Source organism: Oryzias latipes, chromosome 22 (genome assembly GCF_002234675.1).
Source record: "Oryzias latipes chromosome 22, ASM223467v1".
NCBI classification, from domain to species: Eukaryota; Metazoa; Chordata; class Actinopteri; order Beloniformes; family Adrianichthyidae; genus Oryzias; species Oryzias latipes.
In genome coordinates this window covers 8,792,137-8,815,573 of record NC_019880.2, presented here as the reverse complement: position 1 = coordinate 8,815,573, position 23,437 = coordinate 8,792,137, and the positions used below count along the sequence as shown (strand labels likewise).

The 23,437-nt window shown below is 38.2% G+C and overlaps 1 protein-coding gene across 1 annotated transcript in view; it reads left to right on the top strand.

Moving 5' to 3' along the window:
* nrdc (nardilysin convertase) overlaps window positions 1-23,437 on the top strand; it is a 34,291-nt gene continuing 10,854 nt past the window's right edge. Inside the window, exons 1-18 of the mRNA XM_023951426.1 lie at window positions 1-94; window positions 488-821; window positions 1,225-1,447; window positions 3,283-3,364; window positions 8,424-8,577; window positions 9,008-9,081; window positions 9,198-9,293; window positions 9,456-9,578; window positions 12,950-13,007; window positions 14,972-15,045; window positions 15,139-15,208; window positions 15,298-15,375; window positions 17,522-17,642; window positions 19,503-19,561; window positions 21,345-21,399; window positions 21,477-21,581; window positions 21,892-22,015; window positions 22,277-22,363. Coding sequence (XP_023807194.1) covers window positions 640-821; window positions 1,225-1,447; window positions 3,283-3,364; window positions 8,424-8,577; window positions 9,008-9,081; window positions 9,198-9,293; window positions 9,456-9,578; window positions 12,950-13,007; window positions 14,972-15,045; window positions 15,139-15,208; window positions 15,298-15,375; window positions 17,522-17,642; window positions 19,503-19,561; window positions 21,345-21,399; window positions 21,477-21,581; window positions 21,892-22,015; window positions 22,277-22,363 — 1,765 coding nt within the window. The 5' untranslated portion in view covers window positions 1-94; window positions 488-639. The remainder of the gene's footprint in view (window positions 95-487; window positions 822-1,224; window positions 1,448-3,282; window positions 3,365-8,423; window positions 8,578-9,007; window positions 9,082-9,197; window positions 9,294-9,455; window positions 9,579-12,949; window positions 13,008-14,971; window positions 15,046-15,138; window positions 15,209-15,297; window positions 15,376-17,521; window positions 17,643-19,502; window positions 19,562-21,344; window positions 21,400-21,476; window positions 21,582-21,891; window positions 22,016-22,276; window positions 22,364-23,437) is intronic.

The window sequence follows — 23,437 nt, the reverse complement described above, 5'->3', positions numbered from 1 at the left end:
GGCGCTGTCAGCCAATCACAGGGCCGCTTGTTGGTAGACGGATGGGGTTCACAATAGTGAGGCCTCTCTGCTCACAGGAAAGAAGACGAGAAAGGTACGGAGAGGCTGCAATCCTGCCGGTTTTTGAAGCATTTCATACATATTTATTTGGTTAAAACACTGTTTCACTATATGTTGGTTACACAATGTCTTCATTTTGTGTGAGTGATTTAAAAAACCTTTTAAATAACACAATGTGTGTAAAACAAGAGAGGAGTGCAGGTTTGGTTTAGAGGCAGAATTTTAGCTGACAGAGACACCTGAATAGGACGAAACCACCAGACAGTCGTAGTGAATAGATGTATTGTTGTAGTGTGAAGCGTGTCTGTGTGTACGTGACAGCACCACGGGCCACAGCCATTTATTTAGACAGTCTTGGTGAATCCGTCATTTTTGGTCCCAGCAGGTCCCGAACATTGATTTGGCCGCGCGCGCGTGTGTTTCTCAGGCAGGGGTGTCATCATTGCCCTGTGGAGGCTGACGCGCTGCGTCTCCGTGCTGAGGAGTAAATTAACGGCGACAGCGAGCTGTCCTGTCGTTTGTGGTCGCGCTCCGCTGTCAGCCCTCGGTGTCAGAGTCCCATCATCGTCCCTGGCGAGGATGCCGCAAAAAACAAACAAGTCGAGAGACGCGCCGCTGGCTGACTCACCGGGCTCTGTCCAGGCGGGCGCCGCCGCCGCTGCCGCTGAGGCGTCCCGGGGGGAGGACCAAGCGGAAGGAGGAGATGACAATGTCGGAGACAGTGAGATCATCAAGTCACCCAGTGATCCCAAGCAGTACAGGTGACCCCTTCTTCTGTGGCTTCACACTGACTGAGCCGAATTATTCACAGTTTGCTTTGCAGATTATTCACATTCTTTCTTATTAATATAAGTTTAAGCTGAATGCATTTTTCATAAAGGTGTAGAAAAAAATGACCTATATCTGCTAACCACACTTCACAAATGATACTAAGCCTCCCCTGCAGGAGGATCTGTATTATTCTTACGATTTCACGCTTTTATGCACGCATCAGTGCCTCAGGCTTCTGTGTGGGGTGCAGGCAGAAAATGTGCTGAGAAGAAGGCCTTCCTTGGCTAAGAACTTTAAAGTGATGCATGATTCAACAGTTGTCTCCAAACGAGGAACAATAAAGCGAACACAGTCCTCTACACAGTCTCACGGTTTTCTTTTGACGCTCTTCAGGTACATCGTCTTAGAGAACGGCCTGCGAGCTTTGCTCATCTCCGATTTCAGCGGACCGGCAGCACCAGAGGACGAGGACTCCGACAAAGAGGAAGAGGGTGAAGAAGAAGAGGATGGAGACTCTGGAGATGAAACAGAGGATGAGTCTGAGGAGGAAGATGGGGACCAGAGCGATGATGAAGATGAGGACGGGAAAAAGAAGAGAGGAAATGCAGAGAAACAGGTGATGCAAGTTTCTTGCTTTGACAGGTTGTGCCAAAAAGCTAAGCATCACCTGAGTCATGATGATAAAAATACTATTTTCATCCTAAAATATGTAAATTTAAAACAGAAACCAACTATGCTAGTCTAATGGAGTTTTAAAAGTACTTCAAATAAGCATTTTTGGTAGAAGTTTTTGTGAAATACTTTTTTTCTTTATTTAACAAAGGGCCATCTTAATTGTGCAAAAAAAAGGTTGAGGATTAAATGTACTGTTGTTACTAATAACTACACTAATTTTCAGGACAACTCTTTGTTTTAGTTGGTTGTTACTGTAAAGAAAATCTTACAAGTAGCTTCCTTTGGGTCGTACACCCTTGTTTCAGTTGGTCCACTGTAAAGATAGTTTGAAAAGAACACATAGTACAACTGGCTACTTGCCTTTGCAGGGAAATAAAGAGCTCCCACTCTGTCCACAGTAATATATATGTTTGATGGAGAGGTGGTTCTAAACTACAAAAATCAAACTGTACAAACACTTCACCCACTTTTCATCCTTTGTGAACACAAAGAAAACACTTTTATTCTATTAAAAGTATTGGGTCGCACTTTTGCATATTTACACAGTGAAGCACTGAATCTAGAACTCCTTGTTCTTAAATACAACAGAAAAAAGCGTGTTGAACTAAATATCTCTATGACACCTTTACAATCATTATTCCATGGTGTACAGCAAGGAGGACATTTGGAAAATGGAAGAAAGGACCTTGGTTTATAAAATGTCATGAAAATCATCCCAAAGACTGTCTTTAAACTACACATCCACACTGTCAGCTGTCATGTAAGGACAAAAAAACGGAATATCTATGGAAGCATGAACCATTCTTCCGTTTTGTTTTTGCATTGGAATGGATGAAGGAAAGAAAAACAAAACGATGGGTTGTAATATTTATTTAAATTTAAGGAGGAACCCTATAACTTCTGAATTGAAGAACAATCAAAAACAAAACAATTTTGATTCAGGCGAGCATCTAACAATCAGGGGGCTTGTCACGCATTAATTTTAATTAAATTTACCCAAATATAAATTCTGTAACAGAAGTAATGCAGTCATATTTTCTCTACATTTAACCCTGAGAACCCAAAAACAGTTTTCTTCTGGGGTTCTTTTTAAGTTCATCAGAAATTTTTGTTTGTTCATTTTGTATAGCAGCAATTAACAGCAGCCAAAAAATAGAAATAAAAGCTAACAAAAATATAAAAATTGAAAAAAATATATATACAAACCAAAAAAAGCCGCCATATCTATCAGACCCCATTTGTTCTCTAGGATTAAATAAATGTTAAATGTTTGTACAATTGCACCTTAGGACTAATACAACCTTTGATGGTAGATTTGACAACAGAAAGCCCCCAAAACAAACCAATGGGTAGCTTGATGGCACCCCTTATCATTGGTCGACAGTTTATCCAGAAGGTAAAGACTTTAACCCACTCAGCCCCTAACTAACCCAGAGATCTTAGTCACCAGCCATTCATCATAACATTTTACAGAAGAAAGAGGCTCTACTCCAATAGAAACTGTTAAAACCTTGTTCAAAGCATTCCAGAACCAGGGATTTCTTGTCATTATAATGATTATATTTAAAAGCAGTGTCATTAAACTCCTTGTTGGTGTGATGGTCAGGTGTGCCAAGACTTTTACCAACACACTGTCATTAACCCCAAACAGCCATTTACTGCTGACAGTCATGTAAAGCACATAAAAATTTGTCCAGAACTTTATTGCCCGCGTTATTGCCTAATTTCGCTCTGAAATTTACAGCCAGCCTCAAACTTTATTTGCCGGTATTTCAGTCTGCAGCGGCGCTGTGTGTCGGCGTGGGCAGCTTCAGCGACCCCGGCGATCTCCCCGGCCTGGCTCACTTCCTGGAGCACAGTGAGTAATTAATTCTGCCCTCATTTCTGTACGTTGCAGCCCCACACTGAAGTGGAGACTGACACTGGCTTACAAAAGTAAGAGTTTCATTTCAATTAAGCTATTAAAAGTAAATCTCTTGAGGATGAAGTAGAGCTAAATAAATAAGCATTCAACGCTCCAGCAGTAAGAGTGATGAAGCTTCTGTGTGAGTTCCAGCCAGCATGCATTTGATCCACACTCTCACTTGTTGTTGACAATTAAGACTTTAAAGCTCGATGAACAACGCAACCCTCTCTGGTTTGCTTGAAAAGAAACTTTCCTAACGGAGAGAAATGAGCTGGAGGCGTATCAGCCGCTGTAAATGCCAGTTAGAGTCTCTTAATCCCACATAAAAGGGGAATCTGCTTTCTTTTCTATTTCCTTTAACATGGGTCATCCCTTTAGAAATGAAAAGAGATAATGCTGTCCCGCTGTTCCTCCTGACACCATGTTCAAAGTGGCAAAGTATTCAATTATTATCTAGTTCATGGAGTCTATTTTGATGGCTCACCTTTGGAGAATAGCCGCAGTTTAAACACTGTAGACACACATTGCAGTCTGCTCTCTTTGTCGCAAACTTGTCCTTAATTTTCTTTGACCTCAATGGAAAGTCATGATGTGAAAAAATGAAGTGACAAACTTAAGAGATTATTAAAGTGCTTTTCTGTGGCTGCCTTCTATTTGGAGCTTCAGAATGTACATATAAACAGAAAATAAAATAAATAAGAAATCAACAAATATGTTAACAGATGCCATTTAAGTTGTTAAATGACTCTTTTGAAATGTCTGAGTAAAAGAGTTAACTGGGTCTTCTGCATCCGCTGTGATTGACAAGTAAATACCTAATTGGAAAAAAAGAAGGATATTATAAAACCACAAAAAAGCTTTGATGCAAGAATGGCTAGTGCTGCAAAAATGTGTTTTATGAAAGGCTTTGGAATTGATGCCTGATATCGTACTGTTTTAAATAAGAGATAAAATAACATTTTCTGATCACCTTTTTGTAAAAATAGATACGTTTTTAATTGGAATATAAAAAAAATATTTCATAATGACACAAAAATGCAAAACATAATGCTGTTATATTAGTTATAAGGTCCTTTTATACATTTTTCTGTTATTAATTTGTTTTTGTTTTTATTTAAAAAAAATATGAAGGATTTAATAAATGAGATGCATTGCATGTAAATTTTGTGGGAATTATTTTCTCTTTGTCTCATAAAATACGTTGATTAAAAAGATTATTTTAAAAGTTTACTTTTTCCAAATATCTGCACAATTGCTAATTGTTGAAATGTAAAAAATTTAGAAAGAAAAACCTACAAAAAGTGTCAATGAGGCTGATACCTTCAGATATGATTTGATTGTTGGAAAATAATGCCGCAAAGCACATTTTTAGCATTATTACATTTTACTTTACTATTAATTTGTATATTTACTTAATTCAAATCAAAATGTAACAGTTTTTATAAAGTGCTCATAAACAAGTTCAAATTCCCCTTTGGTAATTAAATTCAAACAGAAATTGCTTTTGGGTGCTTATATGAAATATTTGTATTTCTCTGCTTTTATTATAAATATTACAGGGAGAAAAAGAGAAACAGAAAAATGGAAAAAGGAGTAAATTTGACTTTGTAATAAAGGTAGCAGGAGTTTGCATGTTCTCCCCGTGCATGCGTGGGTTTTCTCCGGGATCTCCGGCTTCCTCCCACCGTCCAAAAACATGCTACATAGGTTGATTGGCAACTCTAAATTGTCCATAGGTGTGAGTGTGAGAGCGAATGGATGTGTGATTGAGGATATTCTACCCTGCGACAGACTGGCGACCAGTCCAGGGTATCCCTTGCCTTCGCCCAAGTGGCCGGGATAGGCTCCGGCAACCCCGTGACCCCGAAAGGGAATAAACGGTTAAGAAGATGAATGAATGAATGAATAAAGGTCGCATATTGCACAATTTTCACTCTTAGTTCTTTCCAGATCATTTGTGCTTTCTTTAAAGGGGAGAAAAGAGAACTAAAGGGAAAACAAAAATGAACTTGATTCCTGTTTTTACTTTAGCAGAGCTTAACATTTCTCATGTTTCTAAGTGTCCAAGCAGACAAACGATGTTTTATCATTATTAAGACATATATCACATATATCTCTGGGGTCAAATGTGGCTGCTCTTTTTTGTTTTCTTTTCTTTTTTTCTTTTTTCTTTTTAAATCTTTTTTTAAAAAGTTTATTCTTTTTTTTTTATGACTGCTGTCAATTGTTGCTACCCAAAGTTGTCAAATTGACTTCAAAAGCCCAGAAGAAAATTGCTCTTGGGTTCTCCGGGGGTGAAATGGATTTCTTTGCAGGCTTTTGTGAATTGTAAAATTAAAAAGTAGTCCAACTTTATAACTTCTAAAAGGGATACACCTGCAAGAATTGGTTGAAAGTAAAGCAACAACCATTGCTGTGTAATTTTCTAAACCAGGCTATGCAAATGTTTACTTTTGCAGTCAATTTTGAATGGCCGTGGGAAGTTGCTACCGTTTGAAACCAGTCTTCAGTGGTCTTCCAAAGAAATGCAACTTTTTGGGTTTGCATTGGATTTAGGAACAGAAGTTGGGGGCTTCTTTAAAAAAAAACCAAAAAAAAGCATGTTAGGAATGAACAAATTCGGCTTTTTTCCTGCAGCTCAAGCTTTCATTGGTAATGTTGTAGTTCATACTCCTTACTTCAAGCCATGATGAGAGGTTGGTTCGGTTTGGTTTAAAACTAAAGGGTTTTATGTAGCCTGGTATTTTGCACAGCTCACCCCAATCACAATTTTGTCCTTTTACTGCAGGCGAGGTTTTATTGACAAATCTTTCTTCCACTTTGTGCTGCTTTTTCTACTCAGGTCAGAATTAGAGACTGGAGTCTCAAAGGACTCAAACAGGCTTTTTGTGCTCCTTTTCCCACAATTAGTCCTCATCTTTTCACTATGTATCAAACTCATCAACTACAAGCGGCCATTTAGGTCACAGAATAAACGGAATACAACAATAAGTAAACTCAAAGCCTCTTCAATATTAATTATTTCTTTAAGATTCTCAAAACGGCAACTGCACAACAGCTTCTTAACAAATGTACATCATTAATTAATCATCAAGTGACATACATCCAACTCTCGGTGGTACAGAAAGACTAAGAGCTGTTTTCATGATTTGATCAGTTAGTCGTCTTCCAACAGAAAGAAGGTGGGATTTCCCTGCATTCAGTGAGTAAAGGAGCAGCAGAAAGATGCATGTCTGCAACAGTGACTGGATTAGATCACTAAAGTCCTTATCACACATTTTGTCAACAAGAACATTTAGCTTCTGTGAGTTGTAATTTAAATCTGCTATGCAAACATTTAATTGGGCCTATTTGTGCTTTTCTTAAACCTTTCAGATTAAATTATATCCATATGTACGGCAATATATTACCTTTGACACACTAAAGAATTCTTTTTTTGAATGTAATATGAGTTATTTTCGCAGTGTATTTTGCTACCTAGAAGTAAGACGACTCAATCTTTGAGGCTCCGCCTTTCTCTCCGTGTGGGTTCCTGCCCATTTCATGACGTCAACCTAGAGCCGGCCTCGGCAGCATGTCTGCATTTTGTGCACGAAAACAAACAAGATCCAAACTTTTGCAAAGATGGATGTGCATATGCACATATAAAAATAAAAGCGTTTGGCAGATCACAGCTAGCTCCACGGAAAAGGCGTGTGTTTCTGTTAGCCTGGGGGCGGTGATGGCAGTGCAGATTCTTCTTGGAAGGGGCTGTTCCTCACTTATGTACGTCAAAATATGATAACGCGGTCTAAAGCTGTACGATATGAGAAAATCTCACAATATGCGAAATTAGTGATTAGTATTGCGATAACGATATAACTTGCAGTATATAAACAAATAAAACCATCATTCCCATTTTATTGCATCAGTTTAAAAATTATACTCCAAATGATCCTCGTCGACCTTGGAGGCGAACATCTAACACAATAGGGCTCCATCTGATTGGTCAACAACGTGAAGAGGTCCATCCAAATGGTCAAATGAATAAAGGGATTTATTTGATTCGTCAAATGCTTCAAGTTGCCATACGATTGTTTTAGCACATTTAAGGTAACCATTTATTGCAATTTTCGCTGTCTTTTGCGATATGCATATTGCACAGCTTGATATCGTGACAACGATAAATTTGCGGGATATTGTGCAGGCCTAACGTAGTCGTTTTCATGGGTTGGGAGGGGTTGGTGCTCAGAGCACTGGTTTTTAGAGCAATACTCAGTACTCTTTTGGTGAGGAATAAACGTTATAAGACACTTAAAAGCTCAAAACAATGATTTTGAATGGTATAGGTCCTTATATTCGTGTATTTTTCTTTTTTCTTCCTGTTGCTGTTTGGATGACCACAGACACATCTTTAATTTTTGTGTAACAAAGAGTTGAAATTAATGATGATAAAAAGAAAAAAACTGGTGTAGCTTTGTCTAAAACCGAAATAAGCATTAATGTCTCTCTGGAAATGTTCTACTGGCTCGGAGAGCCACTTTTATACCAAGCCAACTCTGTTGATGCTGCAATCAGTAGAGGTGGCTCACTGTTGCTCCCAAGTGATTTTTCCAGGCAGCTTTGGCAATACGGCATATTTATATAACATATTCTGCTGCACACGACAAACTTAACCTGCCTCACAAAGACCCTGTCATATGACAGCTGCAAAAGGATAACTTATAGAGAAAATTATACAAATGTTATGATAAAACTGTTAAGACTTAAAAACAAATGATACACAATTTTTTGCCCTTTTTATTTTTTAAACATTTCTCAAACTATCATGGAAATCACAAACGGCTTTTTACAGCACTGCCTGAGATGACTCTGAGGCAGAACTGACCTTTTGTTTTTGCAGAAAATGCATTTTGGTTTATTCTTTCTACACAATAAAAAAAAAAAAGCCCTTCACTGTAAAAGTAGTTGGTAATTTTTGTATTTTTCATCCTTTTGTATTTTGCACTCGTCTCCTCTTCTCCTCTGGCAGTGGTCTTCATGGGCAGCGAGAAATATCCCTCAGAAAATGGCTTTGATGCGTTCCTCAAGAAGCACGGCGGCAGCGACAACGCCTCCACCGACTGCGAAAGGACCGTCTTTCAGTTTGACGTCCAGAGAAAAAACTTCAAAGAAGCTCTTGACAGGTGAGAATGGAGGAGAGTTTTTTTGTTTGTTTGTTTTTGGGCTGTAATGGTTTATATAGGGATTTCTTTTGAGCCATGTGATGATTGACAGACAAGCATTAATACAGGAGGAAGACAAACGAAAGAACCCCTTAAGACATACCAAATACAGTGACTGTAAATTCTGCTGTTGCTCTGATCCTCTGCCGTTTATTAAAAATAGCTGATTTTTAATTTGAGTCCTACAAAAAAATATAACAGGAGCTTCTGCTGTTCCACTTTCTCTTCTGTGCGGAGAGGGCAGTTTTAACATCGAACACAGTGAGCCTGATTTTTAGAAATCTGGACCCTCATCATGTTGAGATGAGGTGTGAGGTGTGAAACTCACAAGGTTCAGATTTGCTTCTCTGATGGAGATTATGGTGGAACACAGCATGTTTTTTGTCGGCAGGTGGGCGCAATTCTTCATCTGCCCTCTGATGATCCGAGACGCCATCGACAGGGAGGTGGAGGCCGTCGACAGCGGTGAGCCTCTGTTTATCACTCCACTACTTAGACAAATACCAGCTCGCAAGTTCCTTTTTATTTACTTCCTCATTATGGTTTTTTTCCTCATTTCTTCCTGTCTTCTTGCCTGCTAGAGTACCAGCTGGCTAAGCCGTCCGACTCACACAGGAAGGAGATGTTGTTTGGCAGTCTGGCCAAACCTGGACACCCTATGGGCAAATTCTACTGGGGTGAGTAGATAAAAACAACCCCTGGGAAATTTTACAACTCACAGAGGAGACTCAGCGTTAACCAACATAAGGGGGGAAGCAATTCCAAATTTTATTCCCCAACAGGTTATATCCGGGGTTTGTTTTGGTGGTGTATTGATCCGTCCCTTGTGACAACACTAGGAAATGCGCAGACGCTGAAGCAGGAGCCCAAGAAGAAGAAGATCAATGTGTATAAGCGACTGCGTGCCTTCTGGAAGAAGTACTACTCAGCCCACTACATGACTCTGGCAGTGCAGTCAAAAGGTCAGGAAAATCTGTCCCACTTAGCTTACTTTTGCAGGCAGTCAATTGACAGGAGCCTAATGGATTTTTGTATAATGTCACACAACAGAATAAACTGATTAATTGGAAAAGCAATCTGTAGATTAATGAAAAATTACCCTCATTTGCACAAATAAGGATCCACTTTTTCCATGTTCAGCCAGTTGGAGATAATTGATCCCAAATCAACTGGAATTGCTCTCAGATACAAAATATGTAACACATTTTCAGGGTTTTCACAGAAATGCCACTCAGCTAATTAATTACTTCATACCAGTAAAGTAATGGAATGAGTTGACATTCTGTGCTGAGAATGATCATACTCAGCAAACTAATTAGTTCTTCGTCCTTTATTTAATGTGCATTTGATCGTTTTTTTTTAGTCTTCCACGCACGGTAAACACTCTTTGTGAGAATAAGCCAGTATGAGGTTGGTCATAAAAAAACATCACTGCTGTCTGATGATAAAGCATTAAAACCCAGTTCAATTCTGGAAAATGAGATAATATTAAATTTTTGATAATTTATAATTAGTCATGTTAGGTTTTTTATTGAAATGTCCTTTAGTAAGACACCAGAAACCACATTACTGTTAATTTTTTTCCTGAATAAACTCATCCTCCGCCTTCTCCTAAAGTGTAAACGCTCGATCGATTCCATGCCCAGTTTATGTCAAACGAATCCAGTTTAATACAGAAACATTTAAATGACAAGCAAATGGGCCTTACTGAGGTTTGGCAAAGTCCTACTCTGTATTAATTGAGGTATGGCCCCCAGGACACTCTTACCTAGAAAAGGCCAGGAGGTCATGGAAGAGCCCAGGCAGTTATTCACCACATTGACCTGCAATTGTCCCCCTTTGCTCTGCCTAAGCTCATCACATTACGTCTCTCATTTAAATGCATTTCCCCAAATCCCACAACAATATTATTTATCACCTGCCGAAACCAAACCCCAGCTTCAGCAGTGAAATTCTGGACCTGCTGATAACATCATCCATATGTGCAACATATGGATGATTATCATTATACTTGGAGGTTTTACACATCCACATGGACCCCCCCTCCCCCTCAAGTTGCTCGGCTGTGGACCTCCTGGAGCTCCTTGAGTGTGCAATTAAAGCAGCATGTTGATGGGCCCACACATACCTTTTAACCTGGAAATCACTGACTCTGCCTCCATTTACAACTCTCAGTGTGTGATTTGGAAACGTCTGACCATGAGGCAGAAGCCTTGGTCCTCTCATTCAAAACCCTCTGAACCTGGATAACTTACTACCGTCACACATTTCCCATCAGGTTCTGCGCCCATAATTTTCTGGAGCTCCATGTCCCACAACAATCCAGATTTTCCAGATCAGCCCCATGGCTCATAAGAGACTTTGGAGAATGAAGACAGCTCAACCGGCTCAATATACATTCATAGACTTGGTTGTGGGGCAATCGAAGGCCTTCTCCAAGGCTAAGGCCACAGCTAGGTCATAAAAGTAGCAATAACTTTTTTTTTGTATTTTTATTTTATTTTTTTTACAATAAATCTTCTAGTAAAACCCCCAAGCCAGACATGCAGTGACTGCACTGATGAACTTAATGTCCTTTTTATCCTAAAAAGTAGAATCTAAACACCCTGACTTTTATGTTACCCCTCCAACAGTTGCTCAGACTCCAGAAACAGTGATCATACTTCACGTCACTTCACTGACACCACCTAAAGAAGGGTTTAGGGAGCCATACAAAATATAGAGTATTCTACATGTTTCCTGGCTCCTCTCTATATATTTGTTTAAAGAAAAACCTTTCAGTCATCAGTTCACTCTGTATTATAATTTGCCCTCACATGAAAGAAAGCCCCTGGCTGGATGCAAAGGACTGTCACAAACCTTGATTTTAAGCACGTGTATCACTTAAAAATCGCATGAGCCAAGTCTTCTTTCCCCCTCCAAAAAATGTAAACCAAAACTCCACAACTGTCTCTCTTGACCTGATGCTGGTGGGTTGTTTTATAGCTACGTCTTCTCCAGGCTGGGTAACTGTAAAAGCCTTTCTCATCAGGATCTCTAACAGATGCCTGCAGAAGCTTCAGCTCATTCAGAACTTTGCTGCCAGGATCTTGACCACTTCACACTTCAGACTCTCCATTGGTTTCACCCTCCACACCAGAATACATTGTAAACTCTGACTCCTGACTCATCAGCGTATCCATGGAAACGCCCCAGTCTACCTCATAGGGCTCCTCATTCCACACAAAATCTCCAGAAGCATGTCATTCCTCTGTCTTTAACAGCGCAGGACCGGGCTCTTCACAATAGAAGACCAAGCTGCTGCCACACTTATGCAAAGCGTTCTCCCAGGGTCTTTAAGGCTCAACAGACTTCAGAGTCTTACAAAAAGCTAAAAAATATTTTCATTCAAAAAGGCCCTTAAGGAAATTTGTCTGTAGCTTATGTTGTTCCTAGTTGTTTGTGTCAATGCATCAACTATCTATACTTCCTTTTTTGTTATTCCATGATTTTGAATTTTGTGGCACTTTATGGTTTTCACAAAATGTAGAGTATTATAAATACAATGTATTATTAATATTATTGATCTGGACTCTTTTCAAAGACAATTAATTAAATTTTGCCTCAGGGCAATATAATCATTTAGCTTTTTTTGTGAAGTTTAATAAGAAATTACCATAAAAATCAGTTGCTGAAAGTTTTCAAACCAATGCAATTTAGCAGGAAACACTATATTTAAATTACGGTGGATGGAGAACAAAATAAGTTTAGTCTCAACAGCTTCCCAAAAACATCCCGGTGGTATTACAGTTTACTTTGATTTTATCGTCATGATAAAATATTTTTTTAATGTTAATAATAGGGCTGATTTTAGTACTATTTACTAGTGGTATATTTTTCAATTATATGTCTAAATGTTATTATAATGATAATTTAGTTCTAAACTTGGATTCTATGGGTTAATACATTTGTTAACAAGATCTCAAAAAGCTTTTAAAATAAATTATTCCAAAAGTTAGGTACTTTTTTATTTTTATTAACTATCAAATATAAAAGGTATTCTGTTGTTCATTGAGTCAAAAGTTGGCAAGAAAAAAAACAACAGTATAAATAAAACATTAGTATAAAATCTGAATTTACTTTGGTTAAAAAAGAAAGGTTTTTTATTTCCAGAACCGTAAGATGTAAAATTAAACTTTTAACTTAAGTTTAAAATGTTTAGACATTTTCAGGATTTTTATTGCATTTTGATGGACTAAATCTGAAATTTTAAAAGGAGACCATGTTTTCTGCTTCTGAGTTACCTGAAGTGCTGAACAGACAAAGTTGAATTAGGTCTGTGTTTGTCTCCCAGAGAAGCTGGACACTCTGGAGGAGTGGGTGAAAGAGATCTTCAGCAAAGTGCCCCACAAGTAAGTATGAGAGAGAAGGACTCTCAGTTACTTTGAAGGTGTGCTGCCATTATGCAGATCTTGTCTCAACATTTCATACTCTGCTGCATCTCTTTCTCTTTTCCCTCCAACTCTTGTCATTCTTGTTTTATTTTTCATCGTGATACGCATGAAAGAGATCCCTCCAGATGAGCTGAGTTTGTGTTTCGTTGCAGTGCTCAGCTTCTCTATGCTCTATCAACCGTTGTGGTACCCCCCCCCCCCCCCCATTTTTTTTTTAAGGGAATCAGCATGCATTTCATGCTTACATGAAAGCCATGCAACCTCCAGTTTTTTAAGCCTTTCATTTCAATTACAGGATTACATTTTCCTGTGCTGAGCTAACGAAGCAATCCTCTCAAGTGATTTTAACTCCCTCAGCTAAACCAAATTCATTTCCATCCAGCTTGAAAGCATAAAATTAAAGATGTGCAACATTTGAAAATATACCCGTATTTTAAGTTTTTGTTTGTATGAAAGTGTTTTCTCTAAAAATGTTTTTTTTTTTTTTATGAAAAAGGAGTGCTTTATGGGGTAGGAACAAAGAAATCTATTGTTGGGTATTTATATATATACATTTTACTTTAGTACAATAATTGTGTTTTTTTAATACTTTCTCACTTTGGCACTTCAGGGAACGTGATATGCCATGGTTAGTTTTTTTTTTGCCAGAGTATCGTCAGTTTTCATTAATAATCCCTTCTTTTTCCCCTCTTTTATTTTAACATTAAAAACTGTTACTTTAAGAATTTCAGACTTTAAAAAAAAAATCTTTCTCTACCAGATTTTGTTTTTAAAATATATTTTTCATTAAAGATACATAAAGTGTCTATTAAAAACATAACCGATGAAAATAAGACAGCTTGAAAGGTAAAAATGACTGTTAGATGATTAGCTTATGAGGAAAAAAACAAAAGTTCTTATTTAACTGCAGTTTTTGTTGAAAAACAACATTTTTGATTCAATCAGACAAAGTATTAAGGAATCTTCTTCGAACTTACAAAAACAATTCACTTATCTAGAAAGTCCATCACAACAATAAACGACAAATGCATTTTCGGTCCATGTAATGCTACGAACACACCGGGTAATTTACACGTGATCAACTATAAAATGTTAGTCGCTGATTGGTCAAAGTTCAACTGGTTTAATTTTTAGCGTTCTGTTCAAGATCCCTGCGATTTTATGTTTAGAGCCCATAAACAGGCTTAAAAACCTCCGCAGCAACGTCCGAAACGCACATTTACGTGCATTTACATAGACTTTTCATTGGAAGCATTCACACGACTGTGTATTTCTGAGCCCGGTGTGAACATAGCATAACAGATTAACAAGTGAAATTGAGATAAATTATATTCTGGAGAAATCAGTTTGGTCAAATGTATCACATTAGTACAATTGTTATGTCTGCTCTGAGAAATAGAGGATCTTTATTACATTTCTTTATACAAATTGTGCTTTTTGGAAATTGACATCAGAAGATAAAAAAAGCTGACGCACATATAAGCTTATTATTCTACAAGTTTCCACTTCAGTTAAAAACCTGAAATAGAAACAAACAACAGTAGATGTTCACAAAATAATCAAGAAAAAATCTGAAAAATACTGTCACTGTTAGGAAATTCAAAAATGTTATTCAGAAAAAACAAAAATTAGATAAAATGATAGATAGATGGATAGATAATTGTATTAATTCAGAGGGGAACTTGCAAGTCCATCCATTGCTCCAAATATACACAATAAATATGAGAATACTAAAATTATATTAAAATTAATAATAGTCATAAAAACCACGTCATTTGTCAAATGGACTTAGAATAGAATGGAATTGAAAAAATGAATAAAAGTAGTTGATGGTTCAGAAATCAGCATTTCACTTGGAGGGTTTTTGGTTTTAAGATCATCAGAGCCTGTTAGACTAACTGACTTTGTTTTGGATTGAGCAGCGGTTTGCCGAAGCCAGATTTCTCTGATTTGTTGGACCCATTTGACACCCCAGCCTTCTGCAAGCTCTACAGAGGTAATGATGTCAGGTCGTTCTTAACCCAAATGTGTGATGCAGACCTGGGAGTAGTTGGGTCACCGGATTTCTCTGGCTTGTGTCTGTTCACAGTGGTTCCTGTTGGAAAGGTTCACGCTCTCAATATTACCTGGGCTCTTCCCCCACAAGAGAAACACTACAGGTGAGCTGCACTCAGCAGAGAGAAATGAAATGTGCTTCACTTTGACTGGAAACCAACCGCAGCTGGTCCTGTTTGTTTCCACTTTTCAGGGTGAAGCCTCTCCACTACATCTCATGGCTGATTGGCCATGAAGGCGAAGGAAGCATCCTGTCATTGTTGAGAAAGAAGTGAGTGTTGCTGGCTCCGGCAGTTTGTTTTTGCTGGATTTTGAGGGCTCTCCAAACCCCAATTAAAAACAATTCAATTTGCCTGTTGTATATGAGCTTCTGCAGCTCTGAGTGTTGGGTCTTCAGACTCTACTCGTCATGCATTCTCATTGCTGGATGTGGCTTCATAAGAGCGTTTCACCCTCTTGTTGCTAAGAGGCTGTGCCAAGCGCTCTGTTGTCCCACAATACCAAGAGCCCATCCAACAGCCCCATCAGCTCCACTTGGATGGATGTCATGTTGGTAAAATATTGCTGTTTATTCTGTGTAATTTTTTTCGCATGTTGGTAAGTGATGGCAATGAAATTTGAGTGTGCTCACTCTCGATTTCCACCCGACGCAAACCTCCTAGACAGAAGAGGCAGTTTGCATCGGATGAACATCAAGGGCCGCTTTGACCAGCTCAGCCTACTCACAGTTTTCACTAAATTATTGATGGATCTGCCTGTCATGATCTAAACTACAGATGCCATTCAATATTTCTTCCCTTCTTGCAAATCAATTTTTCAGTCTTAGTACCTTGGTTGAAGTCATCAGTGATTATTTCTGCTGTTCATCACATCTGTCAGTGTTTCTAACACAAGTTTTTGGCCGTTTATAAATAATTCAAACCTTCCTGCGCACAGGGATGGACTGAAATGAATGTATAGGTTGACCGATTAATGTGCTTAATCTTTGCCATTTAAAAAATAAAATCAGCCTCAGCCAACGCCTGAGGATATTAATCTTATTAACAGGCAGGCACATCTGCTGGCAGCACAATGCTGTTGCTGTGGAGACATGAAAAAGCCCCTTTAGTCAGTCCAATTGCTTCTGCTACGTGCACATCCCAGTGGATTTTTGAGCAGCAGAGAAAAAAAAAAAACCTTTGAAGGAGCGAGCATTTACGTGATGTTTCAGTCAGAACAAGAAACTGAGACTTCATTTTTCCTGCATTTATATTGTTTTCCTAAAAAGATACTCTTCTCATGCGCTTTGTAAAGACAAGTGAAGTCGCATTCATACTATTCAATGTCTCACTCGTATGTCAGCGTGAGGTCTGGCTCCATTTTCCAGTTTGCTGCCTCACTTGAATCGACACCAAACGTGTGGGTTCATGTTTAGAAAGCAGCCTAATGTTACATCGGTGCTAAAATCACTGCACATCCACACCCTAGTGGGTAAAAGATTTGTTTTCAGAGGGTTTCAAATGTCTAATAGTAATTTCTTTTGCAGGTTTGGGCTGATGGAGCTAGATTCATACTGCTTTCTATTTGTTTTTGCCTTTTTTTAAGTCTAAAAAGATAAATCTTTTTTAGGTTTTATCAATATTTGCACGATTTTGTTATTAAACTTGGTTGTTTTGAATTTCTAAATTGTTTTAATGTACAAGAGTCCAGCTCTGATTCCAAATTTCCATCAATCAAGTTTCCATTCATAGAAATATGTGCCTCTTGTAGTTTATTTTTAAATGTTGCAGTAACAGTTTTTACAAAACAACTTCCGCTTTCATTCAGTTTAAAAAGTGGACATGGGAATACTGTGTCTTACAGTCTAACTACGATCATCTTTGATCTATTGTGAAAGCCTTCCCAATGGTCTTAGAATTACGATTATCCTGCTATTAGCTCTTTAAAAAATTTGCGTCATTTTCTAGGACATAGTTTCTGCCCCCCCTGTCCCTGCCCCAAACTGAGACCTCTCTGTTTACACCTTTAGCTTACATCCCCTCACTCCACCAACCTAACATTACCGATGCAAAAAAAACGGCGAGCAATATTGGCGCTATCCAGCCGTACAGTTTGGAGGCAGATGCTAATTTATAAATACGCTCTTTTTCAAGCAAAACGTTTTCCATCTGCTCCTAAATCACAGCAATTTGAATGAAGAAATACTCAGAAATGCAATTTCAGGCTTAATCGTCCTAATATTTGTCGTCCATCATCAGAAAAATGCCAGAAGATTATGCTAAAAACACCAAAAATCACAATTTTCTTTGGAAGGGCTCTTCATCCAAAGGGAAATTAACTAAGATTCAATCAGGCTGATTAGTAAACTTTGTCTTTGTAATCTGAATTGATTCAAGTCAGAAATGTAGCAGTGATAAGTGATTGATTTCTGTCTGTAGGTGTTGGGCTTTGGCTCTGTTTGGGGGAAACAGCGAAACTGGCTTTGACCAGAACACCACCTACTCCATCTTCTCCATCTCCATCACCCTCACCAACGAAGGGTTTCAAAACTTCTACCAGGTAAAGAAAGCTCTAATAGTTTTTCTCTTTTCTTCCTCCTTTTTCTTTCACACTTCAAAAATAGGCCCTTTAGAAATAAGTCACAAACGTTAACCCTATTGGCAGATTTTCTTTAAATAAGCAAAAATATCTGCCAACAGGGTTAGAAACACGGTCTTTCTAAGAATTCTCATTTTAAAAATGTAGTTGCTAAGACATGTTTTATACAGCCAAGACTATTTGCTGATGAAAAACTTGTGATTTTCTTGCAAGACAGAAAATAAGACAATTATTCTTGAGATTCAATTTTTGCAGTGCACCAAAAATAAAAGCAAAAAACTCAAGTCTTTGCCTGTTTTGAGGTCCAGATTGACCTCCTTCTTTTGTTTTCTAATCTCTACCTGACATTGAAACTCTCTTGTGTGCTTTGGAGACGAGAATTCAAAACCTGCATCAGACAGTAAGCGTGAGCGTGACCACTGCTTGATGTGAGGTCAAGGAAATGATCCGTGTTGTCTGTAGTTATGAAAACTTAACCTGACATAGTGGGTGGTCTCAGTCTTAGTAATTGAACTGTTTTTTTTTATCTTAACTTATAACTGCAGTAAAAATGATAGAGCGCCCTTGAGAATGTTGTTTACTTGAAGAAGCCTACTTCATTATTCGGGCCTTTAACAAAGAAGCCTTGACAAGTTTGAATCAGAGTCGCCTCATTGTGAATAGTCATGTGTTGAGAAAGTTTACTAAAACTGCCTTGCAAGCCTGAAGACTTTATGACGATTTTGTAAAATTGTGTTCATAAAATGTCAAAAGATGATCAGGAAAATAAAAGTTTTTCTTCTTTTCTTCTAATACATTCAGTGGAGTTAAAAAATGACAAACAGCTTGGAAATAAACAGTTCATGGCTGCATTTGATCACTGGCCTAATTAAGCTTGGGACTTAACTTATAGGGAAACGTCAACATCGCATGCATCATCCTGTCATTTAAGGAAAACATAATTAAAATGCAGCAAATGCCATGAAAAATAAGCTCATAATGCTGCAACTGCAGCACAGCCAGATGAACTGGATTTACTCCTGTTTCATCTTAAATTCTTTCCTGTAGCCATCCCATTGTATGAGTTCTCTCTGCTGATATTTAAAAAAAAAAAAAAAACTTAATTTAAGATTTTCCATTTTGAACTTTCACAGAACCGCTTCCCTGAGGTTAATGTTGTGTCATTTAAAATCCCATTCTTTGCAAATGAGTTCAAGACCGGTGACCTTGCCATACTATTTGCCGGTTGCCTGGCAACTGCTCCGGTCCAAGAAGTAGCCCGGTGCATAACCCCACTGTAAGCAAGATATAACGTGTTAATTAGTGAGACTGGAGAGTTTCCAGTCCTCGAGCTGCTTGAGCTGTGGCTTCATATCTGTTGTGTTGACACGAGGATCGATCTCTGATGAAAGTCGACGGAAACGCACTTCCAGAAATGTCAAAGTGTCCATAAAAGAAATACCTGAAGTTTACGGCTAGAAAAAAATCAATAAAACAAGCAGCTTGAGCATTCAAGAAATGGAAAAGATGTTTCTTTTTAAGCTGCTCTGATGTAAAATATGGATACTGTTGAACTCACCGTATCAATCACATGTGAGAAAATGGGAGCTTGTCTTTTTATTCTGCGCTGAAATGATGAGCTGATCTTACCTGAAAACAGATACTTTGTTTTTTGCATGTTGAAATAATGACAAACAGCTGCTTTGCTTTGAGGAAACAAGAGTTGTAGAAAAGACAGGAGGAATAAATTCTGCAACACTGGCGATGCATGTTGTCTAAAGCTTAGTCCTTTTCAGGTTTCATGTATAATTTTTTGATCTTGTGTTGTTTTTTTATATACAGGCGACTCATTTGGTGTTCCAGTATCTGAGGATGCTGCAGAAGCTGGGTCCACAGCAAAGGCACAGTAACAAACAAGCTCCCACAGACTCAAACAGCACTACGTTTGTCTGCCTCTCACCCTTTCCCTCCATCCCTCCTCCTTTCAAGTAACGGGAAAATCTTCCCAGTGTTGCCACCTTGAAACTGTCGCATCTTGCTGCTAGGAAGCTGCTGCTAGTTGCTATGTAATCTACACCGAGGCAAATGGGTGCCTCTCTTAGCAGTTAATGAATTTCTGAACTGAAAAATACAGAAAACAAACAAATTTGAAAACTTTACTCACTAAAAAACCATCATTGAATTTTTTTTTTGCAGCAATATGTCCTTACCGTCCCACTCTGAACATCTTTTGATCTATTCTAAAAGCATTCCCAGTGTCTTCTAATTATGCCCTTCTTTGCCAAAACCAACAGTTTCTCCAGAGCAGTAGTAGTTCAATAGAAATGTTCCTATGAGGACTATTGGCAGAGAGTAAATATAGACTGTCAACCCATTCCTCTTGTGTTCCCAAATAGAAAGTGCCCACTGAGTTCAAGAAGCCAAAACCCGTTTTGTCAGAATGACCATTCTTGCTCTGATACCTTCTACTCAACATCTTTCTAATCCAATTTTTTTTTTAAGATAGTTTTTTTTTATTCCAAGTTATTCAGGTTAATAACTGATCAATCAGATTTCTCAGTAAAACATGTGGGTCTGACGGCGAACGTCTGAGATGTTTGATTGGCAGGTTTTGGGTAGCAAATTTCAGCAGACATCATTCATGCTGCCTACTTTTCCTTCTCATTTTGCAATTATTGTAATAGCATTAAAAATAAGACAACTAAGATTTCCCGTGTCTCTGGCTCAACGCGGATGAACCAGGAGGGAAAAACTATAAAAATAAGAATAAAAGTTGACAAATGCAAAATCACCGTTCAAAGATTCAATTGTTTGAATAGTTCTTTCTTAAAGGCTTGCACAAATCTCCGGATCCAGTGTTATTGACTGTATAAAAAGGAAGTTGAATACAGTCTGTGTTTCCATTTCCCAAATGTGCCAAACCTTATCGAAATTCTAGAAATGTCGAAAAAACACAATTTTGCTGTTTCCATTAAATCGTAATTATCCAAATAAACACAAACCAACTCACTCACTGGTTTGGACATGGATGCGCACGTATCAGGGCGCAATGGTTTGGCCTGATTTCGCGAGAGCCAGGGGTAAGGCATTTCCATGGGTGACGTACACACGTTGATTCGTCCATTGTTTCTACAGGCTATGTGAGTAAGCCTGCCCTGAATTCCCATCATCCCTTTGTGCAGCCGTGCAGTGTTGAGCCAGATTCCAGTTTGGATGAGGAAAACAAAGAAGTACATGGATCTATTTGTCTGCAAGCGAATGTATCAGAGTAGAGCTGCAGCACCTACGTCACTGCTATAGGCTTTTTCTAACTGACTCACACCAATTTGAATAAAGAAATGCTCAAACGCAATTTTAGGCATAATTCTTTTTATATATGTCCATCATGAGAAAAGTTCTACATGTTAAAAACATCAAAAACGGGATTTTCATCAGAGTGGGTCTTTAAATTATTTCTTCATTCAACTTTCTCTCAATCTATTCATTTTTTCCCCCAAACTGTCAATTTAAACGTCTACCTGGACTTAAATGTTGCTTTAGTGCCGTTTTAAGATTGCTTAGTAGCTTTGAGGTGTTAATCTGTTTATTGATGTCAGACTAACTGAACATTTGTGTAGCTGGATTGGCAAATAGAGCTGACTTCACTCTAACTTCATGTGACCATGAATTTGATGATTTGTGTAGGATATATGAAGAGATTCAGAGGATTGAAGCGAACGAGTTTCAGTATCAAGAGCAGGTGAGAAGCCCGGAATCCTCCGTCAAAGTTTGTGTTGACGGCTTTGTATGGGCTAAACGTGTGTTTGCTTTTATCAGATCGACCCCATTGAGTACGTGGAGGACATTTGTGAAAACATGCAGCTGTTCCCCAAGGAGGACTTTCTGACTGGAGATCAGCTGATGTTTGAGTACAATCCAGAAGTAAGTAGATCAGTCGTTCTGGGAGTGAACCACTTTCCGAGTTTCATCCTGAAAGGCTGTTTTCCTTTTTTAAGCAAAGGTGTTAATAAAATGGGTCACTCAGACATTAAAAAACATAATTGACTCTGTTTCTTTCTTTCTGACGTGCAAATGATTATCAAACCCTCAGTTTGTGCCTGAATCTTTTCTAACTCTGTCTTCTGCTGAGGATGTGAGTGGCATCAAAGACTGCAGTCTAATTCTGGCTTTGCATGTATTTTTTTTTCTAGCAATAATGTTTTTGTGTCTGCCTCTCTCTGTTTGTGTGCAGGTGATCACTGCAGCTCTTTCCCACCTCACTCCAGAGAAAGCCAACCTGATGCTTTTGTCTCCAGAACATGAGGGCCAGTGTCCGCTCAGGGAGAAGTGGTTCGGCACACAATACAGCGTGGAGGGTGTGTGGCTGGCTGTCCTTGTCCTCCGTCATGCACATGTTCAGTGAAAGCGTCGTCTTTTATTTCCCATTTGTGTGAAAATGTTTAACCCAAAATAACGCAAAGGGAGCGGCAGAGTCATTTATCCATTTAAATGGAGAAAAATGGAGTACAGCAGCAGAGTTTGAATAAGTACAAATACAAAGGAGCACTTGTTATGAAGTCACAATGAAATGCCGTAGAGACAGAGTGTAAAGATTAGAGGCTCTTGTGTGCTGACAGACATCAAGGCGGAGTGGATGGAGAAGTGGACAGGGGACTTGGAGCTGAGCAGTGACCTCCACCTTCCTGCAGAAAACAAGTTTATTGGTGAGTTACAAAACATTTTTTTAATCATTCGCAATCATCTTATATGTGTCTAAAGCAATAATTGTGAAACAGATTTACTTCAGTGTTTTTGTTTTCCATTCATTTGCCTGCAAAAACATCATTTAGTCACTTTAACTCACTTCTTAGAGCTTATCAGTGACTCATCTAACAAAGCTGTTAAGGTTAAGATCTCTTTCTGAATACCTATAATGTTTTATTCAGCACACTCTTCTGGGGAAAAAAAGGCAAATGTTTTTGTTTACATCCAGGAATATTCTGGTTATCCTTTCATTACAGTGAATAACAGAAAAGATGTGCTGTAGGTGAAGGTCTTTGTCTGATTTTCCACTGTTCAGATCAGCAAACACAAGCAGGAGGAAAACTCATCTGACTTTAAGCCGTAGCATTATCTAATCTATCATAGTTAGCAGCAATAATCAATAACCTAAGCTCATTTTGATCTTTTCATAACAATAATACAGTCATCTAAATTGATTTGCTTTTGTTAGTTTTGGATTTATATATATATATACCGGTGTATATATATGGATTTTTTTAAAGGCTTTTGGGTTGCTGCAGTTCAAAAGATACATTAACTGGCCATCAACACCTTTTGTGTAACGTAACTTTATTGATTAGTCATTAGATTTTCAGTTTCCTGTGACCAAACAGATTTATTTCTCATTTTTGTTCAGGTTTTTTTTTAACAGCATTATTATGACATTAGGATTTAGTGCAAATCGGACGTCTATGAAGAAACACACTCTAAATAAAAGGGGGTTGACTGCATTTGAAACAGACTCATAGGTCTTTTTGTTGCTTGTTATGTTTTAATCAGGAATATGAAAGAAACTTGGTTCATGTGTTAAAAACATTGTGTACACTTTAGAGATGCCTCAATTGTCTGTTTAAAACCAAAGTGGTACACCATTAATCGTGGAAAAACATGTAAACATACTGGCAGTATGTTTACGTGTGTCAAACATGTAAACATACTGGCAGTATGTTAACATGTTTTTCCACAATTAATGGTGATTAATCTTCATTGCTACTCCCTCTTTAGCAAATTAAAAA